We start from the raw sequence: 25,922 nt of genomic DNA on the forward strand, positions 1-25,922 counted from the left end.
GCAATACTGAGGCCAAGCAGCAGAAAGAAGGTCTTGGCCCTGGGGGCTGCTGGGAAGCCAGGGCAGCAGGAACTGGGCAGGAGTTCTGGAGGCAGAAGCTTCCAGAGTCAGCTCAAGGATCCAAGTTCCACCCAGTCAGGGTCTAATATGGTTCCCCATGCGTGAGTGGATGTCAGATTCCCCAAGACACCCTGTTCACGGTGGCCTTTGCTTTGAGTGATGAGGGAGGCCCCTGGGGTCCCTTTTAGGACTTTTCCTAGCAGAAGGAATTCTCGCTGGGTGGTGGTGGCGCATGCCTTTAATCCCAGCTCTCGGGAGGCAGAGGCAGGCGGATCTCTGTGAGTTCGAGGCTAGCCTGGTCTACAAGAGCTAGTTCCAGGACAGGCTCCAAAGCTACAGAGAAACCCTGCCTTGAAAAACCAAAAGAAAAAAAAAAAAGGAATTCTCCAGGCTAAGCAGTGCCTGATACATTGTGGCGCATCCCCAGGTCTGTACCCCAGTGGGCCCAGGGCAGTCATCTGCCTGTTCTGGGGTCATGCGCCGTCTGCATCACTATGTAGAATGGTCTGCTCCCACGTGATGACAACATTCTTACTTAAAACACTCCAGGGTTACCCTGTGTCCTCTGCTCCAGCCAGGCATCTTGCTATGGATCTGTTGTCCCAGCACCAAGGGAGACTGAGGCAGGAGGTAGCTCTTTCTGAGCTACATAGGGAGACCCTATCTGTGTTGGATAGTTTATATCAACTTGACACAAGCTAAAGTCAACCCAGAAGAGTGAACCTCAATTAATATATTCCAAAAGATTGGGCTGTGAGCAAACCTTTGGGCCATTTTCTTAGGGATTGATGTGGGAGGGCCCAGCCCATTGTGGGTGATGTCACCCTTGGGCTGATGGTCCTGTGATGTGGGATTTCTCCTCTGTATGCTGTGATTACCACTGATTAATAAAAACTGCTTTGAGCCTATGGCAGGGCAGAGCAAAACTAGGTGGGGAAAGCTAGGCTGAATGTTGGGAGAAAGAGGGTGGAGTCAGAGAGAAGCCATGTAGCCCTGCCTGAAACAGATGCCCGAACTTTACCTGGTAAGCCACAGCCTTGTGGCAATACACAGATTAATGGAGATGGGTTAATTTAAGATATGAGTTAGCCAGAAATACACTTAAGCTATTGGCCAAACAGTATTGCAAATAATATGGTTTCTGTGTGATTATTTTGGGGCTGAGCAGCCAGGAACAAAATAAGCAGTCTCATACAACAGTCCTGGGTGCTATAAGAAAGCAGGCTGAGCAAGCCATGGGGAACAAGCCAGCTCATGGCATTCCTTCGTTGCCTGTGCAGCAGTTCCTGCCTAGTTTTAAGTTCCTGCCTTGGCTTCCCTCAATGGACTGTGACTCTGGTTATGTAAGCCAAATAAGTCCTTTACTCTCCAAGTTGCTCTTGGGTCATGGTGTTTCATTATAGCAATAGTAACTCTAAGATATTGTCTCCAAAAACATCAAGAGACCACTGGTAGAGTGCTTGCCCAGTACACAGTAGACTTTGGGTTCTGTACCCAGCACCACAAAAAAATTAATTTGTTAATTAAAATTTTTTTAAAAGGTCTGAGCTGGCAAGGTGGCTCAGTGAGTGCAAGCACTTGTCACACAAGCCTGGATGACCTGAATTAGAAATGTATATATTCAGATGTAGTGCTACACACCTGTAATCCTAGCACACCTATGGTGAGGTTAGAGATGGAGATAGGCCCCTAGCCTGGAGGAAGCAACATGGCAGAAGTAAGAGGGACTCTGCCTTGACCAGGTGGAAAGAGAGAACAACCCCCCCCAAATTTCTCTTTCACCCATATGCACACCCATACTTATACACATCATATACACAAATACCACCATTACCATTAACAACAATAATAACAAATAAAAAAATTTAAATAATAATAAAAAATAATCTTCCAAACACGGCCGCTCTTATCAAGCCCCATTTCCTCCTCCCCTCCTAGTGCTAGGAAGGGGAGCATTATGGCCTTTCTTATGGCCTCTCAACCCCTGGGTGGAGACTGTGGAACTAGCCCTGAAGAAGTCTACTGATGGAAATAAAGAGTGCACTCTTTGGCTAAAGCATGGCAAAGCAGCCATAAAATCTATATTATTCTATTACTGTAATAAAATACCTGAAGCTGGGTTCTTAATAAAATAAGAAAGTTGTTCAGTTCACAGTTTTGAAGGCTAAATGTAGTGGCGTTTCATTTGTATTTTAATAGATAAAGCTTGCCTGGGGATCGGGGAAAAGTAAAACAGCCACGCTGGCCAGCCTTACAGACCAGGCAAAAATGACACACACCTTTAATTCCAGCTTGCCATAGAAACCGGGCGGTAGTGGTGCATGCCTTTAATCCCAGCACTAGAGAGGAATTAAGACGGGAGGAGACAGCTCTCTCACACAGTCTCATTCTGAGGTTCCTGGAGGCAGGATCGCCATTTCAGACTGAGACTGAGGTTAAGAGCCAGTGGCTGACACCTTAGCTTTTCTAACCTTCAGGTTGAACCCTAATATCTGTCTCTGAGTTTTTATTAATCATGCATCAGCTAAAAATCTAAATAGCCCAGCCCTGACTCTGGTGAGGACACTTTGGCTGTGTGACGCCACGACTGATGGAATCATGGGACAGATAAGCTTGTGAGCATGTTCACCTAGTGGTGAGATATAAAACCAGAACCTCCCACTGGGCCCCACACCTTGAAAATCTCATTGCCTTACTAGAAGCCAAACTTTCAGTACATGGAGTTTGAGGCTATAAACCACATCCAGACAGTAGTAAGGGACCACAGCTCCCTAGTCCTGCAGTGGGGTCCCTAATGCTACACGTTATTACAGGATAGCACTGTCTCTGTCAGCTGGATCCCCGGGTCTCTGCAGGATTACCCATGTACACTGAACACCCCTAATTCCTGGAAAGGATGGCGGAGCATGCCATCTGCACAGTATGACACTTGGACAGCGGGGTCACCTCAAGGACAACCCAAAGAACAGCAGTGATAAGTAGGCACACTTATCTCTCTGTTCCTCAAGATGATGGCAGTTTAAAGACTCCGGAGAGGAGATGCTTTCTTCATAGCAGGAAGAACGGAACACACTTCAAGGAGGAGTCGCAGCCATGAGTTCAGTTATGTTCATCTTCCTTCAGCTGTGCTCCCTCCACTAACTTTGTCTCTTTTCCACACTGCTACAATTTGTCCAATGTTATACAAAACATGTCCTTCTAAAAATACTTATCTCTGTGTATGTGCCTGAGTGTATATATATATACACGCCAAGTGCGTGCAGGTGCACTCAGAAGCCAGAAGAGGGCATCAGATCCTCTGGAAATGGAGTTAGAGGCAGTTGTGAGCCCCTCCCACCATCACTGCCATGTGGGTGCTGGGAACTGATCCCAGGTTCTCTGCAGGGCGGTAAGTACTCTGCTGAGTCGCCTCCATCACCACACATCAGTATTTTGGGGTTCTTTATTTCCTTTTAAGGGCTCTTGTTTCATAAAAAATTACGTTTGCATGCTTTTTTACAATTAACTTGTCTTCTATCAATCTAATTCTCAAGATAGGACAGCAGGGGAGAAAGCCCTGTCTCCGCTCTATCCGCTGGCACCAGCCACTGACCCAAGAGAAAAGCAAATCTGACTGATTAAGGCCTGTGCTGTAGGATAACGCTCTTGTACCCTGTAAAGATTTGTCACTCGTATTGGTTTAATAAAATACTGGTTGACCAGTAGGCAGGAAGTATAGGCAGGGCAACAAGACTAGGAGAATTATGGGAAGAGAAAAGGCTTAGTCTGCAGTCACCAACCAGATCAGAGGAAGCAAGTTGAGAATGCCTTCCTCACTAATAAAAGGTACCAACCCACATGGCTACCATAGACAAGAATTATGGGTTAGTTTAAGTCTAAAGCTAGTTAATAATAAGTCTGAGCTAACAGGCCAACCAGTTTATAATTAATATAAGCTTCTGTGTGTTTTGTTGGGAATGAATGGTTGCAGAGCTGGGCAGGACAGAAACTTCTGTCTACAAAGGCCTGGAGTTAACTAACTCTTGAAACATTACCAGACTCCTGCACTCTCAGTGGTAGGCATTCTAGGCTTCTTCACAGGCTGGCTGAGTTCTCAGTCCACCATCAGTAGCAGCTATGCTGAGGCTATTCCTGTCCCCAATACACCCTAGTCCCTTAAGTTTCTTCCATTCTACAAGTACATGCTGTCTCCTGATCTGAACGTCCTCCCATAGTTTTCTGCCAGCTAATCCTCTAACTACCATCTGGATGAGGGCCCCAGGATGCCCGAATACCTATCTGCTTGGATGCATCTCCTTTCCTGTGATGTAATTGTATCCCAGTCCATAACTCCACTTGAAGGTGCTTCTTTCTCTTTAAGAAATTAGCTTTTTAAAATGTTTTGTTAACATATATTAGTTATAAGGTATAATGGGTTTCATCATGATAATTTCCGTACATGTGTATAATGTTTTATTTATCATATTTACTCCTTTTTATAGTCCCCCCACAGACCCTATCCTCTTTCCAACCAGTTCCCCAGCTACTTTCATGTGTTGGTTTTTCTTAACCAATGAGTTTCACTAGAGTTGCTTACAGGCGCACAAGTGAGAGGCCATTCATGGGAGCACAGGTGAGAGGCCATTCACAGGAGCATGGGTGAGAGACCACGGGAGCACGGGTGAGAGGCCATTCACGGGAGCATGGGTGAGAGGCCATTCACGGGAGCATGGGTGAGAGACCACGGGAGCACGGGTGAGAGACCACGGGAGCACGGGTGAGAGACCACGGGAGCATGGGTGAGAGGCTACGGGAGCACAGGTGAGAGGCCATTCACAGGAGCATGGGTGAGAGGCCATTCACGGGAGCATGAGTGAGAGACCACGGGAGCATGGGTGAGAGGCCATTCATGGGAGCATGGGTGAGAGACCACGGGAGCATGTGTGAGAGGGCATTCACGGGAGCATGGGTGAGAGGCCACAGGAGCATGGGTGAGAGGCCACAGGAGCATGGGTGAGAGACCACGGGAGCATGGGTGAGAGGCCATTCATGGGAGCATGGGTGAGAGGCCACGGGAGCATGGGTGAGAGGCCATTCACGGGAGCATGGGTGAGAGGCCATTCACGGGAGCATGGGTGAGAGGCAATTCACGGGAGCATGGGTGAGAGGCCATTCACGAGATGCATGGGTGAGAGACCACGGGAGCATGGGTGAGAGACCATTCTCGGGAGCATGGGTGAGAGGCCACGGGAGCATGGGTGAGAGACCACGGGAGCATGGGTGAGAGGCCATTCATGGGAGCATGGGTGAGAGGCCATTCATGGGAGCATGGGTGAGAGACCACGGGAGCATGGGTGAGAGGCCATTCATGGGAGCATGGGTGAGAGACCACGAGAGCATGGGTGAGACATGGGTGAGAGGCCATTCACGGGAGCATGGGTGAGAGACCACGGGAGCATGGGTGAGAGGCCACGGGAGCATGGGTGAGAGACCACGGGAGCACAGGTGAGAGGCCATTCACGGGAGCATGGGTGAGAGGCCACGGGAGCACGGGTGAGAGGCCATTCACGGGAGCATGGGTGAGAGGCCATTCATGGGAGCATGGGTGAGAGGCCATTCATGGGAGCATGGGTGAGAGGCCATTCACGGGAGCATGAGTGAGAGGCCATTCACAGGAGCACGGGTGAGAGGCCATTCACGGGAGCATGGGTGAGAGGCCACGGGAGCATGGGTGAGAGACCACGGGAGCATGGGTGAGAGGCCATTCACGGGAGCACGGGTGAGAGGTCACGGGAGCATGAGTGAGAGGCCATTCACAGGAGCATGGGTGAGAGGCCATTCAGGGGAGCACGTGTAAGAGACCACAGGAGCATGGGTGAGAGACCACGGGAGCATGCGTAAGAGGCCACAGGAGCACGGGTGAGAGGCCATTCTCAGGAGCATAGGTGAGAGGCCATTCAGAGGAGCACGGGCAACCTATCAGTGGCTACAACACTGAAGAGGATGTGTCTCTGAGCGGTATTTTAGTTTCTGGGAACACTCAGAGCAGGCTGGGCAGGACCATCTGGAGGGTGTGTGCAACAGTTAGTTTTTGTTCCTATAACAGACATCCGAGATAAATCAACTTATGAAGATGAAAAGGTTGTTTTGGCTCACAATTTTAGAGGCTTCTGACTCTGGGCTGTTGGCCATGTTGCTTTTTAGCCTGTGGTGACAGAGTATATCATTGTGGGAGTGAAAGACAGGGAAGTTTCTCACTTCATGGTAGCCAGGAAGCAAAGAAAGAGGGGAAGGAGGCGGGATCACAATATCTCCTTTGAGGACATGAGCCCAGTGCCTCATATACTGAAGGGTCCACATCTAACAATATCGCAGGATGTGGACCAAGCTTTAAACACATGGCCTTTGGTGGACATTCAAGATCCAAACAGTACATTACCAAGCTCAGGATCTCAGGCTTCACCTTCAAACACCGCCAATTGTCTCATGTGAGGTCCCAAGAGTGACTTCCTCAGCCCCTTTTCCAGGCTGCTCCCAAGAGCTCCCTATTCCTCACAGACAAGAGGGAGTGGGGCCATCTTTCCACTCTAGGCTGGATCTGTCTCCCAGCCACTAGCACCTTAGGTGTGGAGACCTACGGAAACAATTCACAGAGCTGATACTGTGGAAACTGGGGGTGATGGGCTGGCTACTGGTCCTGCCAGGCTCAGACTGAGGGCTGTGGGGGCAAGAAACCTCAGTATGCAGGTGGCAGCTAGGAACAGCCTGCCGTGAGCTGTGTATGGAAGAGAAAACCAGTACAGTTGGGGTGTGTATGTGTGTGTGTGAGTGTGTGGGTATGTATGTGAGTGTGTGTGTATGTTTAGTGTATGTGTGAGTGAGTGTATGTGTGTGACAAAGCTAAACCAAAGAGCTATCATTTGGAGTCTCTTAAGAACCCCTGGACAAAGTGGGTGGGTGGGGGGACTCAAAGCCAAGAATGTGACTGAAGTCATCCTTTGGGAAAGGACATCTTTCAAATCGATTCGTCTACCAGAGAACAGGACACCCCACACATTGAGGCAGGCGAGGATTAGAGAGCTAAAAATAATCCCAGGTTATTTAGCGAAGAATCAGCAGGCCATCCCAAGCACACACCTTTTACCCATGATGCAGCCACCCCAGGCTGAAAGCACAGGAGAATGTGGGTGGGGGAGCTGCTGCCATTCTTTCAATGCAAACAACGGGCAGCCTGCAGCAGCAGCAGCAGCAGCAGCTGGTCACAGGACAAGGATGCAAAGCTGTGCTGTGCGTGCACAAGAAGAGAATCATGGGCTGTTTTTAGTTTTTTTTTTAATTTTGAGATTATAGTATGATATCATTTCTCTCTTCCCCTTCGTCTTTTCAAGCCCTTCCATAAACCCCTCCTGCCTCTCTTTCAAATTCATAGCCTTTCCCCCCATTAATTGTTATTGCATGCACATACGTGTATACATTAATTGTTACTGCATGCACATACGTGTATACATTAATTGTTATTGCATGCACATACGTGTATACATTAATTGTTATTGCATGCACATACGTGTATACATTAATTGTTATTGCATGCACATACGTGTATACATTATTGTTATTGCATGCACATATGTGTATACATTGTTATTGCATGCACATATGTGTATGCATTATTGTTATTGCATGCACATATGTGTATACATGGATATTCATAAGTATAACCTGCTCAGTCTGTATGTTTTCAGGGCTGACCATTTGGTATTGGATTACCAATTGATGTGTTCTTCCTTGGAGAAGACTGTATCTCCCTTTCTCTTCATGCCTTAGTTGCCTCCATCTCTGTGCGGGATGGGGACCTCCTGGGCTTCCCCCATCCACTGTGGCGTGTCTGCTGCTGTACTTGTTCAGTTCATGTTAGGTAGTCATGTTGGTGAGACATTGTAAAGGGATCTTGTGTTGCAAGGAGGCTGCTTGTTCTTCCCGGCCATCCGGCTAGCTTAGACCCGAAATAATCACACAAAAACTGTATTAATTAAATCACTGCTTGACTCATTAGCTCTAGCCTCTAATTGGCTAACTCTTACATCTTAATTGAACCCATTTCTAGTAATCTGTGTATGTCCATGTGGCTGTGGCTTACCGGCTAAAGTTCTGGCTTCTGTCTCTATGGTGTCTCTCTGATTCTGCCCTCTTTCTCCCAGCATACAGCCTAGCTTTCTCTGCCTAGTTCTGTTCTTCCCTGCCATAGGCTCAAAGCAGTTCTTTATTCACTAACCAATAAAAGCAACACATAGACAGAAGGACCCCCCCAAACACACACACACACACACACACACACACACACACACACACACGCACCGGTCTTGTGTTGCTGTGGCTGGCCTGGAAGGCCTGACTCACTGGTCAGCATGCACCTGGGGGCAGAGGACTGCTGAACTGGGGACCTTCAGAGTTATAAAGGAATGGAACACAAACACTGATGGCGATTTCGTATCATTTTGTCTTCTCAGCCACTAAACAGAAGCATCTCAGATCTTTCTCCCCTGAGTGTGACCCTGTCAGCTGCCCTGATACTGGACCCAGAGAACCCTGGCTATCTGTTTCTTTGCCTTAAAATCGAGATACCAATAGTCCCTACATACTTATTCCACCTTTCCCTTCCTCCAGATCCACTGCTCCTCCATTTCCCTTTGGTAAAGAGCAGGCCACCCAAGGATATCAACAGAACATGTCATAACAAGATGCAGCAAGAACAGACACAAACCCTAATATCAAGGCTGGATCAGGCAACCCACTAGGAGGAAAAGGGTCCCAAGAGCAGGAAAAAGTGTCAAAGACACCCAGCCAACCAGTCACACAGCCAGTCAATCACACAGCCAGCCAGTCACCCAGCCACACAGCCACCCAGCCAACCAGTCACACAGCCAACCAATCACACAGCCAGCCAGTCACCCAGCCAGACAGCCACACAGCCAGCCAGTCACCCAGCCACACATGGAGTAAGATGGAAAGCAAGATATATAGACTGGCTGGCTGTGTGGCTGTGTGGCTATGTGACTGTGTGACTGTGTGACTGTGTGACTGTGTGACTGTGTGGCTGGGTGACTGTGTGACTGTGTGACTGTGTGGCTGGGTGACTGTGTGACTGTGTGACCGTGTGACCGTGTGACTGTGTGACTGTGTGGCTGGGTGACTGTGTGACTGTGTGACTGTGTGGCTGTGTGGCTATGTGACTGTGTGACTGTGTGACTGTGTGGCTGTGAGGCTGTGTGACTGTGTGACTGTGTGACTGTGTGACTGTGTGACTGTGTGGCTGTGTGGCTGTGTGACTGTGTGACTGTGTGACTGTGTGGCTGTGAGGCTGTGTGACTGTGTGACTGTGTGACTGTGTGACTGTGTGACTGTGTGGCTGTGTGACTGTGTGACTGTGTGACTGTGTGACTGTGTGACCGTGTGACCGTGTGACCGTGTGGCTGGGTGACTGTGTGACTGTGTGGCTGTGTGGCTATGTGACTGTGTGACTGTGTGACTGTGTGGCTGTGAGACTGTGTGACTGTGTGGCTGTGTGGCTGTGTGACTGTGTGACTGTGTGACTGTGTGGCTGTGAGGCTGTGTGACTGTGTGACTGGCTGGCTGTGTGACTGTGTGACTGTGTGACTGTGTGACTGTGTGGATGTGTGACTGTGTGGCTGTGAGGCTGTGTGACTGTGTGACTGTGTGACTGTGTGGCTGTGAGGCTGTGTGGCTGTGTGGCTGTGTGACTGTGTGGCTGTGTGGCTGTGAGGCTGTGTGACTGTGTGACTGTGTGACTGTGTGACTGTGTGGCTGTGTGATTGTGTGGCTGTGTGATTGTGAGGCTGTGTGACTGTGACTGGGTGACTGTGTGACTGGGTGACTGTGTGACTGTGTGACTGTGTGGCTGTGTGATTGTGTGGCTGTGTGATTGTGAGGCTGTGTGACTGTGACTGTGTGAATGGGTGACTGTGTGTCTGTGTGACTGTGTGACTGTGTGACTGGGTGACTGTGAGGCTGTGTGACTGTGTGACTGTGTGACTGTGTGACTGGGTGACTGTGAGGCTGTGTGACTGTGTGGCTGTGTGGCTGTGTGGCTGTCCCTGGTGTCCTCTCCTCCCTTTCTCACTCACCCTCCTCATTTTATTCTCTCTGCCTGCCAGCCGCACCTGTTTCTCTCTCCTGCCTACTTATTGGCCATTCAACTCTTTATTAGACCAATCAGGTGTTTTAGGCAGGCAAAGTAGCACAGCTTCACAGAGTTAAACAAATGCAACATAAAAGAACGCAACACATCTTGACATCCTTAAACAAATACTCCACAGCATAAACAATCATAGCACTTCTTAAACTAATATTCTAATCCCCCACACACTGTACCTAGATCCTATTCCTCCCTCCATCATCCTCTCTTCTCCTTCTCCCTCCTAAACTGTCTCCCTTCTTTCCACTCTACCGTCCTTGTGTGTGCCCCATCGCATTTAATTGCTGTTGCCTCCATGAGTGTGGCTGGTGGGGACATTTACTTGAAGAAGGACAACCTTACCACTAAGGACTATGACTTCCCGTCTCCTAGTAACCATTAACTCCTTGTGGCTCCTCTGAGCAGTCGAGGACTTCATGAGCCCTTCCCCCATTCACGATGGAAGGTTGGGGGCCGGCCTTGTGCAGGTGTGCAGGCAGCCATCAATGCTTTAGAAGCCCTTGAGCACATGGCCACTCTAGGCAAGTACTCCACCACTGAGTTACATGGACAGACCCTTTCTAACGTTTTAAAAAAAATGATTCAGGGGCTCAGTAGATTGCCCAGGTTGGCGCTGGACTATTTCTATAGGGCAGGCTGGTCTTGATCTTATGATCCTCCTACCATTGCTTCCGGGGGAGCTGAGGTCATAAGGTGCCGCTGTACTTGGCTGCAGAAGGTGTCCCCTCTGCTTTTCTGAACCTTCCCACAGGGTACTGTGCTGCGCATGTGTCACCTACCAGGAGGAAGGTCATGCCACTGCAGTGTTTGAATTCTGCTATTGTTCAGTCCTCAGCAGGGACCTTGGGTTCCTGCAACAGAGTCACAGACGCATCCTAGACAAACATATACGTCACTTTCCACTGAGCCTGGTAGGTTAAATAGGTAGTCGGGGTGAATAATGTGGTCTACTCAAAAGTGACTGATAAGACAATGTCAACAGCCTGGCTTAGCTGTGTAGAGAGAGGCAAGGATCTCCATGGAGCTGCCCCAGGAATTTGATTGACTGAGACACACTGCCACCTGGTGACGATTATGAGAACTACATGGAAATCCTTAGGACTTGGAATCCAGGAAACCAAAGCAGAGCCCCAGGAGCCCATTAGTGTGCAGGCAGCTCCAGTTACCCCGATGTTAAACTACTCGTGGGCCTTTACTAGGCTATTGATATTCCTATATTATTATTTGAATCAGAGCCCCTGTTTAGAATCCTCTGGCCTCAAACTCACAATGCTGCCCCGGCATCCCAAATGAGAAGAGAGCAGGTGGACCCCGCCGTACTCTGGATTCTTAATTACTTTTCGAAGCACTTCAGAAATCTCACTGCCTTTCCCAGTCTTTCCCTAAGACGCAGCACTTCCTACTTTCTGTTATTGTCCGTCACTTTAGCCTCCTTTCGAGGGATCCCGTGATGGGAGCCATGTAGCATTGTGCTGCGGGCTCTGGATCTTTCTCTGGATCGGCAAGGTGTTTCATTCCTTTATTGTTGACTAACAGCCCACTGCATGAACACACTGCAATTTGTTTTCTATTATGCTGTGATGGGCATTTGGGCCATTTCCAGTTTGGGTTGCTGTAATGGCGAGCTAATGACACACTTACAGAAATCTTTTATCTAAACTATTGCCTTTTTATATAAAAACCTCTGAACTTAGCACTAGGGATATTTCCAGGAATCCACAGGGAAATCCCAGCTAAGGCTCTAAGCAACAGTGAAGAAGATGCCTAAACTGACCTTCCCCTGTAATCAGATTGGTGACTACCTTAATTGTCATCATAGACCCTTCATCCAGCAACTGATGGAAGCAGATACAGAGATCACCAGCCAAGCACTGGGCCGAGCTACCAGAGTCCAGTCCAAGAGAGGAAGGAACGATAATATGAGCCACGTGGTCAAGACTATGATGGTGACACGCACAGAAATAGCTGACCTCAGCTAGTGAGAGCTCACTGATTCTGGACTGATAGGAGGAACCTGCATAGACCAAACTAGGCCCACTGAATGTGGGGGACAGTTGAGAGGCTTGGACAGTCTGTGGGGCCACTGGCAGTGGTACCAGGATTTACTCCTAGTGCTTGAACTGGCGTCTCGGAGCACATGCTCTTTGGAGGGATACCTTACTCAGTCTAAATATGGGGAGGGGGCCTTGGTCTTGCCTGGAAATGAAGTGTCAGTCTTTTGTTGTTGCCCCATGAGAAGCCTTATCCTTCCTGAGGAGTGGATGTGGTAGTGGGGTGAGAGGGTGGGGTGGGAGGAAGGGAGTGAAAATGGGGATAGCTATGTAAAATGAGAAAAGATTGCACTTAAATATGCTCAATTTAAAAAAGAAAAGATAATGGCTCCAGGGATAAAGATCAAGGATTGACATATGCTAAAGAAAAGTTATAATAATAATGTGCCTAAGATAGGGTACTACATGAGGCTTTGTGCTCATAACATCTTGGAACACATCCTGGTAGATGAGGGCAGCTGTATTTGAGAAGACGTCATGGGTATGTCTACCAAACACCCACAGATGGATTAAAATGGAACTTTAAAACAGATAAAAACTCAGAGGCACTATGGGTGTAGCTCTATGGCAGAGTGCACGCTTAACCTTCCAGAGGCCCAGGCTCTGTCCCCACCAGTCCCTGCCAATGTTCCTTCTTCATGGTGATGTGTGGGTCCCAAGTGGTACAGGCTGAATGGACAGATTGCTACACATCAGAGGTGACACAGGCCTTTGTCTGGAGGCGTCTTCGTTACTGTACCACAGCTTGTGGCGTCTCTTGAGCAATGGAGAAGGAAGAGCTGGGACTGGGGAGCACAGGAATGCTACAGGTGGGACTGTGAAACTCACGAGAAAGCAGGTTTGAAAACAGAGACCTTGGTATTATTCATTTAGATAAACATTTATTGAGCATCTGTGTTTGCAAGGCACTGAGTAAGATTCAGAGACCTTTGAAATCACACTTCTAAGTGCTTACAATCCAGCTGAGAAGATAATTCAGGTATATAAATTATAAGACAAAATTTAAGAACACATTGTAGTAGACACATTGAAGGGAGACCCGTACTAAAGCCCTGTTTCACCTTGTGCCATCTACGGTGTTACTAATCTGTCTGAACTTCAGTGTGCTCAGCTGTAAAATTCAGAAAGGAAAAAAACCTGTTTCTCAGCATGAGGGCCAGCTGATCATGTCCTTGCCTGGAATGTGGTGATTTGAATGAGAATCGTGCCCAAGGCTCATAGGTGTATTTGAATGTTTGGTTTCCACTTGGTGGAGTGTTTAGAAAAGATTAGGGATTAGAAATTTAGGGACATTTAGAAAGGATGTGGCTTTGTGTTTATAAATCTTTCTTTTAAAGATTTATTTATTTACTATGTATAATGTGTTCTGCCTGCATGTATGCCTGCACACCAGAAGAGGGCACCAGATCTCATTACAGAAGGCTGTGAGCCACCATGTGGTTGCTAGGAATGAAACTCCCAATGACCTCTGGAAGAACAGCCAATGCTCTTAACCACTAGGCCATCTCTGTAGCCTGGGTGTGGCTTTGTTCGAGGAGGTGTGTTACTGGAGATGAGCTTTGAATTTTCCAAAGCCCATGCCAAGACCAGTGTGTCTGTCTGTGTCTCCCCATCTCTAGGCCAACTACCTGTGGATCAGATGTAAGCTCTCAGCTACTGCTCCAGCTCCATGCTCTCCTATCTGTTGTCATGCTCCCTGCCACAGACTCACTCTCTGGAAATGGAAGCAAGCCCATAATTAATTAATTAATTAATTAATTAATAATTTTATAGGTTGCTCTGGTCAGTATGACTCTACACAGTAAAAGAACAGTAACTAAGACACCTGGCTTCACCTTGTGTCACCTAGAATATATTCCTTAATCTCTTGAACAAACCTCATGGTGCTCATCTGTGAGAGACAAAAGGACTAGTTAGAGGATCAGTCAATCTCGCCCTGCTACAATTCTCTGCTGAGTATTTGCCCCAGGATAAGCTCTTAATAAGTGTTAGCACTACTACTACTACCAGGAGGGCTAAATGCTAGGGCAAAAGACAACTAGGTATGCAGGCCAAAAAGCTTCACAAAGACTAAAACTATAGAAACTTCTAGAGAAAATGGTGTTTTCCTATAATTGTGATATTCCCCTCCTGTAATAGCCTGCATCTAGTTCAGTGCAGTGACAACGGGCCTATGTTCTCATAGAGTTATGTCTTGGGGTTCCCCTCCTAACATTTATCCTGTGGCTGACAGTCTCTCCAACTACATTCTGCCATGCTGGGGTCGAGGAGCAGGGAGGGCCTCGTGTATACTAGGCGCTATTCTAGCACTGAGCTACAGCAAGTTCTGCCCACGATTTTGAATCTAGATTCGGGTTTTAGCTTCTGCACTCCACACTAGTTCTTTCTGTAGCACAGCAGGTATGTTGACTACTCAGACCCTGTGGAGCAGAGGTGGACAGGACAGCAGCCACAGTAGACAGAAGGAGCAAATGCAGGGTTTGTAGAGGACATGGAGACCTAGCACACTTATGGAAGGCCCTTTGTGTAGCTAATGCTTCTCCTTTGGTCAGTCTGTCCCTTGTTTGGCATAACGTCTCTGATGCTGAATAACTGAAGACTTGAAGCTGAACTCTTTTCCACACACACTACACTCAAAGGGTTTCTCCCCTGTGTGAACTCTCTGATGTAGTGTGAGCCGGCACTTCTGGCTAAAGGCCTTCCCACACTCGCTGCACTCATATGGCTTCTCTCCAGTGTGTATCCTTTGGTGCTTTGTGAGAGAAGAACGTTCAAAGAAAGCTTTGCCACACTGGTCGCACTGATGGTGTGGCTCCCCAGCATGCGCCTTCTGGTGTCTGTTAAGGGAGGAAACCCCGTAGAACGCTCTTCCGCACTCACTGCATTTATATGGTTTCCTGCCAGTGTGGATCAGCTGGTGCCGAGTGAGAATGCTCTTCTGGCTAAAGGCTTTGCCACACTGCTGACATTCATAGGGACTCTCCCCGGTATGGATTCTCTGGTGGCGAGTAAGGGATGACCTGTCAAAGAAGGCTTTGCCACACTCGCTGCATTTGAAAGGTTTCTCTCCCGTGTGCACCCGCTGATGCACAGTGAGGGACGACCTGTCAAAGAAGGCTTTGCCGCAGGCGCTGCACTCATAGGGGCTCTCCCCTGTGTGTGACATCAGATGTCTGCTGAGACTGGTCCTGTGACTGAAGGCCTTCCCACACTCAGGACAGCCATAGGGCTTCTCTCCAGTGTGAGTCCTCTGGTGACGGAGGAGTGACGAATGGTCAAAGAAGGTCTTCCCGCAGTCACTACATTCCTGGTCTTGGTGTTTAGCGAGGGCTTTCCTGGATAGGGCTGGCCTTCGCTGCAAGCTTCCGTTCAAGGAAAGACGTTTCTTGCAAGTCTCTGCTGCAGGACTTCCCTTTGCTGGTTCCAACCCACCTGCTAGTGTCTGAACTTCCAGTTTAGTGCACAGAGGACTTTGTCTTCTACGGCTATCTCTCGGGGTTCCTGCTGAAGCATTTAGGATCTCAGGCTTAGGCTCCCAGTCTGCAACAAAGAGAAAACTCAGATGCAGTTTCTTCTCTGGACTGGGAGACAATGACAGAAGAGAGGGGCGCTATGACAGATGGAACACTTGGTCACAGGGCATCACTTCCCGGAGAGCTTACACTCTGGGAGAGCCTACGGCTGGGGAGTAAAGGAGGATGCAGGGAAGGAATGTGGAAACAGACTTCTTAGAGAACAGGAGAATGGCTCTGGGAGTGGGGCCAATAGCTTCAATAGGGTAGGCTGAGCAGAGACCTGGGAGACCAATAAAAATATTAGCGGTGTACACAGGCTAGGTGACAATCCTGAGAAACAAGCTGGTGAATGCAGGTAAGTCCTACTTTAATGTGGAGAAGGGGCAACCAGAGAACGGATGTGCAATAGGAAACAGACATGCAGGCGCACAACTTGACTTTGAGACAAGGATGATCCCTAACATTCGTCCACCCAAGAACAGAAACAAACAAAACTCTGCCCATTCTGTTCAGATTTGGTTACCTAGAGAGACACTGTCTGGCCATTCTTTCTCCTCACATCCATGAAGCCCCTGTGTCCATGGCTCGGCCCTGCTCTTCAACTGAAGAAATGGAAGAATCACGTCAGGTCGAGGAACAGGAAGCCCTGCTCAGGGAGAAAGCATAAGGCAGGAGGCTGCTGAGATGACAATGCTGAACCACTCCAAACTCAATCCTGGCCTCTAAGTATAGACTCTCAGAAACACAGAATACAGACCAAAGACACCTCTGGGGAAGGTCAGCACTGGGGCTCTTGAAAGGGCAAACACCAGGCACCAGAGCAGCCCACAAAAGCCACATCAATTCATAGGCAGCATAGGGAAGCTTTCCGTCTGGACACTGGCAGGATGGAGGCCTTTGGCTCACGAAATGAGAAGGAAAAAGGAGCGTCCTGCCTGAAAGAGCATAAGGAGGGAACTCACTGTCATCTGTCTGCTCATCCTCAGTAGAATGCTTTCGTGGGAACAAGTCGGTTGTGCTCACTGGAGGAAATCTTTCATGCCTACTGCTAGTATTTCTTGTGTGTACTTAATTTTGATGCTGGGAGGACCTTACATTTGATTCTGTCAGAGACTGGATAATGGGGGGGGGGGGACTGGGTGAATCAAGCCTGCTAAGCTGGGTTCACGCCCTAAAACCCACGTGTTAAAGGAGAGAGCCAGCTCCCTCAAGTTGTCCCCCCCCACATGCATGCTATTGCACATGCATCTCCCCCAGGTAAATACAGAAAAAATGGAATGAAATGTTATAAGAACCAAGCTGGATAATGAAACACTACTGAGTTGCAAACTGAAGTTCATTTCATGCAGTAAATTTAGACCATTAATTTTATTTAGCACAGATTTTCTACAATGTTTTAATAGCTATAGTCTAGCACATTATATGGACAAATGACTTAGTAAATTCCTACCGACAGACTGTCCTTTATTTATTTTATTTAAAGACAGGGTTTCTTTGTAGCTTTAGAGCCTGCCCTGGAACTCTCTCTGTAGTCCAGGCTGGCCTAGAACTCACAGAACTCCACCCGTCTCCTCTGTTCCAGTGCTGGGATTAAAGGTATGTGGCACCACCATCCAGCACATTTTACTATTTTTAATGTTTTGCTATTAACACACAATACTATGGGAACTATCTCCTGGTATGCTGTATGAACCGGCAATCCTTATTACATTCTTTGGATCAATTTCTAGAGCCACTCATATCTATAGCCAAATGAACAAAATTAGATCACACTCTTGGAAACACGGAGCTCTATCTAACATCCCCGTGGACAAGGTTCTGCCTTGGGAGATAGGGGAGGTAAGGATCTTTGTTCTTCCTGGGCCTGAGAAACATCAGTCCAGTGTTTGCTGGTTCTCTTTTGGCAGGTGACCACGCCCATCCTTTCCTGTGGCTTCTTCTCTTCCAAAGCCCGAAAAAATCTCAGGATCTTCCTTGATGCCAACTGAACAATCTTTTCAGTTTGGATATTAACTAATTAACATCCCTGATTAAGCTAATCCAGAAGGTGCTGATGTGTGCGTGTGTGTCCATGTATTAAACTAAAGATCTTACAGATGCTAGAAAATACTCTACCACTTAGCTACATCCTCAGTCCAATGTTGGCTTTTCAATACAAACCTGCAACATGAATGTGACTGTTACTGGATTTTGCATCTGTGTGCCCCTGCTTCTAGAGTGGCCAAGACTACAAGTACAAACCACTGTGCTTGGCCTCAGCCTCTTATTCTGGAAGCTTTTGGGTGTTCCTTATTACCTGTAAGGACTTTGCTTTACTTCATTAAGAGCTGACATGAACAAAAGCTCTTACTTTCCCTGTTGGGGAAGATTATTTTCAGGTGTGTGACTTTTGTTTAACTCTGTGAAGCTGTGTGTCTAAAACACCTGATGGCTTAATAAAGAGCTGAACAGTCAATAGCAAGGCAAGGGGCTGGCAGACAGAGTGTATAAATAGAAGGAGAAATGAGGAAATGGAGAAGAGAACAAGGAGAGGAGGACATCAGGAGCTAGCCACCCAGGCAGTCATGGAGTAAGACGGAAAGTAAGATGCACAGAAGTAAGGAAAAGATAAAATCCTAGAGGCAGAAAGTAGTTGGGATAATTTAAGTTAAGGAAATCTGGCAAGAAACAAGCTAAGGCCGGGCATTAATAACTAAGAATAAGCCTCTGTGTGTGATTTATTTGGGAGCTTGGTGGTGGGTCCCTCAAAAATCTAAGAGTGCAATATTGCACATCACACTTGTCACATAAGTCTGATTACAAAGTGCCTTTATAGGTATCTAAGGTTGTCATTAAGACAAACATTCAAAATCAAGCACATCTCTGATGACCTTTTCCTTTCCACAGGGGCACTTCTTTGTCCTCATCCGTCTTCCATGAAGTGATCGATATCTCCTCTCACCAAGATGGCTCCTGTCTACCTGATGGAACTGAGTCATCACCAGTTGGTGTGCCAAGAGACCCTGACACATTACCTCTTCTGCTGGCTGCCTCTGGGGAGCCAGATCCCTACCCACAACACACGTGCTCTGCCCTGTCCTGCAGACTGCCTTGTCAGGTGGAAGCAAGCTGCTGAACAAGGAGACCTGTGGTTTCCCAGTGCCGTTAACATCAGGGCATTCCAGCTGTCCAGGGCTGGGGTCACCAGCTAAGCACCTAAAGCCACCTCCTTTGGCCCTTTCGTCTGTCACGTGGTTCTGAACTCAGGTGGGGGTCAAAGAGGTGGCCATCCCCTGCCCTTGTGACCCACACGTTTTGGGACAAGTTCTGACTCCTTACCCAGTGAGATGATGTTCTCATAGTTTTCCAGCATCACAGTCTTGTAGAGCGCCCTCTGCACAGGAAGCAGATGCCTCCACTCTTCATCCGTGAAAGTCACGGCCACATCCTCAAATGTCACAGAAGGCTGCAAACACAACCACACCCTTACAAGCCTTGCCTTCCTGGTCTGTTTCGTCTCTTCCGGGGCAGGCTCTGGGTGTTTTATAGCACACCATGGACTCCAGCCTAACCCAACACTCCTTGGCGTACAGGGACTGACTCTCAGCCCACAACTGGCTGCCAGAGGCACAGTTTGGACGGAACCACTGATGCTAGACTCCTCCAGGCAGCCCTGCTCTGTCAGCTTTTGTAAGCTCATGGGCTCAAAGTGCTAAAGGTCATCTTACCTTGGAGCCCTTCATTAGCCTAGGGGTGGAAGGTCTTAAAGGAAGACACTCAGGATGAAGAAAGAAGTGCCTACATTTTGGAAACTAATAACAGTATTTCAGAAATAGAAATGTCCACCTCACCTGGCATCTAGTAGGTGGAGACACTGCAGCCATTCCCTCCTATGGTGTCCTGCGAGGGAAGAACAGGATTCTAGTGAGGAAATAGTGTGGAAGGAGAGAGGTATGAGAAAGACCAGTCCTGTGGTCTTCTGACCCACGTGGCAAGGCCTCTCTATGTATCAGTGAGAGACGTAGCTACCTTCATTCCCAACACCATCTTAAGAACACTCCATGTTCCTTTCAGAGTTAGAGCAAAAAGCCATGCCATGAATATCAAAAGCACAGCAGTGTCTGTTGTGCTGTTATCTTCAGGGCAGAGCTCTGTTCCCAGGAGTCAGAGCACAGTAAGAGTTAATGAACTTAAACCATAAACAACTTTACAAATGACCAAGGGAAACCTAGGCAGGAGCCAGGAGGCAGACACCAAATCAGAGACTGTAGAAGATAACTCATCACTGGCTTGCTCAGCTACTTTCTTTTTTTTATTATTGATATTTATTGAGCTCTACATTTTTCTTTGCTCCCCTCCCTGCTCCTCCCCTCTCCCCTACAACCCTTCCTCAAGGTCCCCATGCTCCCAATTTACTCAGGAGATCTTGTCTTTTTCTACTTTCTACCTCCCATGTAGATTAGATCTATGTAAGTCTCTCTTAGTGTCCTCATTGTTGTCTAAATTCTTGGGATTTTGGTTTGTAGGATGATTTTCTCTGCTTTATGTTTAAAAACCACCTATGAGTGAGTACATGTGATAACTGTCTTTCTGTGTCTGGGTTACTTTTCTCTCTCCATCCATTTTTCTGCAAAATTCAAGGTGTCATTATTTTTTTCTGCTGTGTAGTATTCCATTGTGTAAATGTACCACACTTTCCTTATCCATTCTTCAGTCGAGGGACATTTAGGTTGTTTCCAGGTTCTGGCAATGACAAACAAAGCTGCTATGAACATAGTTGAGCACATGTCCTTGTGGCACGATTGAGCATCCTTTGGATATATATCCAAAAGTGATATGACTGGGTCTTGAGGAAGGTTGTTTCCTAATTTTCTGAGAAATCACCACACTGACATCCAAAGGGGTTGTACCAGCTTGCATTCCCACCAGCAATGCAGAAGTGTTCCCTTTTCCCCACAACCTCTCCAGCATAAGTTGTCATCAGTGTTTTTGATCTTGGCCATTCTTACAAGTGTAAGATGGAATCTCAGAGTTGTTTTGATTTGCATTTCTCTGATGACTAAGGAAGTTGAGAATTTCCTTAAGTGTCTTTCAGCCATTTTAGATTCCTCTGTTGAGGGTTCTCTCTTTAGGTCTGTATCCCATTTTTTTTTATTGGATTATGTGTTCTTTTGGTGTCCAATTTGAATTCTTTGTGTATTTTGGAGATCAGACCTCTGTCTGATGTGGGGTTGGTGAAGATCTTTACCCATTCTCTAGGCTGCTGTTTTGTCTTGTTGACCGTATCCTTTAATTTACAGAAGCTTTTCAGTTTCAGGAGGTCCCATTTATTAATTGTTTCTCTGTGTCTGTGCTGCTGGGGTTCTATTTAGGAAGTGGTCTCCTGTGCCAATGCGTTCAAGTGTACTTCTCACGTCTTCTTTTATAAGGTTCAATGTGGCTGGCTTTATGTTGAGATCTTTGATCCATTTGGACTTGAGTTTTGTGCATAGTGATAGATATGGGTCTATTTTCATTCTTCTACATTTTGATATCCAGTTATGCCAGCACCACTTGTTAAATATGCTTTCTTTTTTTCATTTGATATTTTTTGCTTCTTTATCAAAAATCAGGTGTTCGAAGAAGTGTGGATTAATATCCGAGTCCTCTATTCAATTCCATTGGTCCTCCTGTCTGTTCTTCTGCCAATACCAGGATGTTTTCAGTACTGTAGCTCTGTAGTAGAGTTTGAAATCAGGGATTGTGATGCCTCCAGAAGTTCTTTTATTGTACAGGATTGTTTTGGCTATCCTGGGTTTTGCTTTTCCTCGACTACTTTCTTATACAGCCCAGATATACAGGGATGGCAATATCCACAGTGGGCTAGACCCTCCTGTATGAATGGGCAATTAAGAAAATGTCCCTTACTCTGGGCGATGGCACATGCCTTTAATCCCATCACTTGAGAGTCTGGGGCAAGCAGATCTCTATGAGTTTGCAGAGTTCAAGGCCAGCCTGGGCTACATAGTGAGTTCCAGGACAGCAATGGCAACAGAGAGGAAACCCTGTTTCGAAGAGAGACAGAGAAAGAGAGAAACAGAGAGAGAGAGAGAGAGAGAGAGAATAGAATACAGCCCCACATAAACATGCTCATGCTCACAGGCTGATGGTGGGAATTCAATTGAGATTCTCTTTTCCCAAGCATGTCTAAGTTTGTATCCAGTTGAGAAAACTTTGGCAGAAATGGTCTTGTATGAAAAGACGACATCCTTCTTAGTGAACGTGAATTTAAAGCGTCAGGACAACATACAAGTGATGAGTCAAGAAGATATCAGGAGGGGCTGGAGAGATGGCTCAGCGGTTAAGAGCATTGCCTGCTCTTCCAAAGGTCCTGAGTTCAATTCCCAGCAACCACATGGTGGCTCACAACCATCTGTAATGAGGTCTGGTGCCCTCTTCTGGCCTATAGGAATACACGCAGACAGAATATTGTATACATAATAAATAAATAAATATTTTAAAAAAAAAGAAGATATCAGGAGATACTGAAGTAGCCTCCGGGACCAGGGAGCAGAGGTACCAGGAGACAGAACCAATGGATGTAGCTCACTTTAGTGGTGAAACACTGGTGCTCACAGTGTTTCTAGATGAAGTGAGTTCCAGTTCCCACACACTGCAGCTTTACTTATCCTTGAGTTTCCAGGAGACTCATTGTCTTCTAACTCCCTTTGCATAAGTTAGCTAAATGCATCTCACCTTCTCACAATGCAGAGTCTAAATTTGTATCTGGTACGGATCCGCACTTAAGGTGGACTGCTGCAAGTTCGGGGTCAGTCAAGACTACTACTGACTTCAAGGCTGGGCCAAGCTACACAGGAAACACCACCTCAATTGTTTCCCCTAAAAAAAGTTTAACAATAACAGCGAAAGCAAGCAATTAAGGAACTCCTGGTGGGTGGAGAGACAGTACGTGTGCTTCAGGGAAGGAGGAGAAAATGTGCATCTGTGGCTCACTGAGCACATTATTGCAGTCACTATGTCACTGCTCCTTGTGACTCAAGCATTTACCTTATCAGCACTGATTTAGTACCAACCACATCAAGCACAAATCCTGCAAGACCCTTTCCCTGACCTCCAGGGGCAACAGCTTTATACACAGAATAAATAAACAAAGTAACATTTACTACAGGATAGTGCCTAAAAGAGAGATACAGGGCAGGCTGGCAGGGCTTTGAGGAGGCTCCCCTCGCCCAGGGAAGGACCGAGGGGGAAACGCTGCAGTGCTCTTGGCACAACTGGGATCTGAGTTGTGATGTGAAGGATGAGCAACATTATAAACATGGGAAAGCCTGAGTAGAAATAATAGGCAGATCCTATCACATAAAGGATTACTACAGATATTAGATAAGAACATGAGCAACGCTGGAGAAAAGATCAGCCTGGAGAAACCAGTAGAGGTCAAACTACATCAAAAGGAGCTGTGTGTGTGTGTGGGGGGGGGGGGGTGTTAAGCATAGTTGTGTCCTCATTGGATATGCACGTTAGAAAGATCATTGTGACCCAAGGACTTTCAAACACAGACACTCTCAGACTGGCCAGTATCCTCTAGGAATTTATTCTAGAAATATGAGAGAAGACTTACAAAGCTTTTAATTAACCATCATCACCAAAACATCATCTTTATTCAAGGTTATCACTCTCCCAACTTAAGCGGTACACAAATGATCCTATTTAATCTTTAAAAAATGGAACTAAAATTTGAACTCTATTAAGCATTTACAGCAGGACACTTAGTTAAATAATTTATTGCCTAGAGGCTAGACACACAATGGAGCACCATTAACATCACCCTAACTTGTATTGCTGAGCCCTTGCTTTCATGAGACTCTTACTAGGTGCTTTTAATCAGGATAATTTGCTTCTTCCCTCATATAGAGATAATTTAATTCCACATCAAGAAGAGAGGTACAGTAGGACATCCAGGCTTTGTAAAAGGCTGAGGTAGAATTTGAAAATGTCTGCCTGGAAGGTTTAAATTCTACATTATAATTTACTTTCATTGGAAGTTAGCCACAAAGTTAAGCAGATCTTTAGAATAAAATAGAAAATCCTGTAACACATCCCAATATTTTGGGAAGCTTGATATGCATGACTGAAGTTTCACGGAAAACATAGGTATGGCGACATACACCTGTAATGCCAGCACTTGGCGGGCTGAGGCAGGAGGACTACAGGCTTATCACTAGGGTAAGCTACAAAACAAGACCACATCTTAAATGCAACAAAGGTAAACAATCAATCAATCAAACAACAACAATGTAGCGAGCTGCGTGGTGTCACACCTGATGGAGATGTATAATCAACTCCTGAGATGGCTAAGGCCTGACCTATGCTATGATCACGCAATGATTATCAGCTGCCTGCATATGCGTGAACCTATGGGCAGTGCCCACCTGGCAGTTCAGGGTTGGCAGCCCATGCCTACTTAAGGGAAAGAGAGAGGTTTGCCCGGAGGAGAGAGAAAGGAAGGAAGGAGAGAGGTCAAAGAGAGAGGAGAGAAAAAGAAAGAGGAGAGAGAAAAAAGAGAGGGAGGAGAAGAAGGAGAGAGAGGGAGGAGAGAGAAGAAAGGGAGGGGGGAGAGAGGGAGAGAGGAAAAAGAGAGAGAGGAAGGAAGAGAGAGAGAAAGTGAATAAAGTCCTGGAATAAACTGCAGTGAGAAGAGCTCTGGTGGTCGCGTCATCCTTGAGGGTCGAGGGTGGCCTTGACACCACAACAACAACAGAAAAACCCAGGGGAAAGATCACTGGTAAACTGCAAGCAGCTTCAGCCGTGTAACAGACAGCTGCTCAACACAGGCGTCTAGACAGATGCTGGCTGTCGGTGATGGGTCTTAAGGTGGGAAGTACGACTTTGTGATGGTCCGAATGTTACCTCAAGAATTGTTCCCCCAAATTTTCATTCATGTTGATCTCATTTAAGAACGCACAATACCCTGCTTGGTGGGGTGCTTGTCTGGCGTCCGCATAGTTCCTTTACCCTTATTTCCCACTACTCCTTGACAGAGCACTCTCATTAAAATCATCTCAAATCTGCCTAAAGCCATCTGGCATTTCCCTTGGGGTTTAATTCACCTCAAATCCGACTTCCTCCACGAACACTCTCGCACCAGGACATTCCTGCGCAGGATGAGGATAGGGAACGAAAGATGCAACATGAGACGTTATCTGGGGGACTGTGAGAGTGGAGTGGACACCCCTAGATTCAGGGTCGGTAACCACCTACATTCATGAAGCACCCATTACGGAAAGAAGAAACTGGAGGAAGACAGGGCGCAGACAGGGACCTCCAAAGTACAGGACTCTGACACACAGTGGTCATACCCACAAGGACACCTGGAGCTGCGTCTGTGCCCTAAGGAACCTAAGCACACTGGGCGGGACGAATCACGAGCAAGCTAGCCACACCAGGTCACGCCCACGAATCCTCCCCCAAGTCCCTAGGGTTCCCTTCTCTCCGCAGCTGCGTCCATTCGTCGTCTCGATGACCTAGACCCACAGTCCTCACCTTCCGTAAGCGCGCTGGGTACCGGGTAAGGCCACACTGACTGGGATCGGGAAGGCAGTGCGCCTGCGTGACGGTCTTCCGACTATGGGCCCCGAATCAATGCGCCACCTTCGCAGGGACTCCATTTCCCAGAAGTCTCGACAGCCGGCGCCCTCAAGATGACGCGTTGGAAACAAAACGAAACTACCCAAGCTTGCACTCCAGATCCGAGGTACTGAAGCTGTGGGACCTGGCTGCCTGTGTGTGTGCTCCTAAACCTGGAGACCAGCTGTCCCTCTAAGGCGGACTTCAGCAGTGCAGCTGGGAGGAGGGCCCTAAGACAGCATAAATCCGGTGCTGGTTTGCCAGCATGCCCGTCTTTTCTGAAAGTCAGGGTTCCCAGTTCTTGGTCACCTTTCAGTGGACTATCCCAGATCGATGCATGAGCTCAGCGACATACCTGTTGCTGTTTTTATTCGAGAATTCTTAGTTCTCACTCTTTTGGTCAGACTCTGGATTTGGGTGGCACCTTGGGGCATTCCCCTCAGTTCTGTAACCATAATGCTGTATGAGGATGACCTCCTCCTTTCTACTGCTTCAGAG

General features: G+C 47.3%; 1 protein-coding gene across 3 annotated transcripts; it reads right to left on the reverse strand.

Moving 5' to 3' along the window:
• Positions 1 to 13,187: 13,187 nt before the first annotated feature.
• Positions 13,188 to 25,408, reverse strand: LOC121465677 (zinc finger protein 2-like). 3 transcript variants are annotated; one of them, XM_041679006.1, is made up of 5 exons: positions 25,341 to 25,377; positions 19,649 to 19,697; positions 19,137 to 19,263; positions 16,342 to 16,464; positions 13,188 to 15,843 (listed from the first exon to the last, which is right to left on the reverse strand). In XM_041679006.1, the coding sequence occupies exons 2-5, from the start codon at positions 19,679 to 19,681 to the stop codon at positions 14,852 to 14,854; spliced, it is 1,275 nt and encodes a 424-aa protein (XP_041534940.1). In that variant the 5' UTR covers positions 19,682 to 19,697; positions 25,341 to 25,377; the 3' UTR covers positions 13,188 to 14,851. The 3 variants fall into 3 exon arrangements, with proteins under 3 accessions (XP_041534940.1, XP_041534941.1, XP_041534943.1); XM_041679007.1 differs by lacking the exon at positions 19,137 to 19,263 and having other exon boundaries at positions 16,342 to 16,420; positions 25,341 to 25,408; XM_041679009.1 differs by lacking the exons at positions 19,649 to 19,697; positions 25,341 to 25,377 and having other exon boundaries at positions 16,342 to 16,420; positions 19,137 to 19,235.
• Between the last annotated feature and the right edge of the window lie 514 nt (positions 25,409 to 25,922).

Source organism: Microtus oregoni, unplaced genomic scaffold (assembly GCF_018167655.1).
Source record: "Microtus oregoni isolate MIOR12 unplaced genomic scaffold, Mior012 000031F_ref0000149, whole genome shotgun sequence".
NCBI lineage: Eukaryota > Metazoa > Chordata > Mammalia > Rodentia > Cricetidae > Microtus > Microtus oregoni.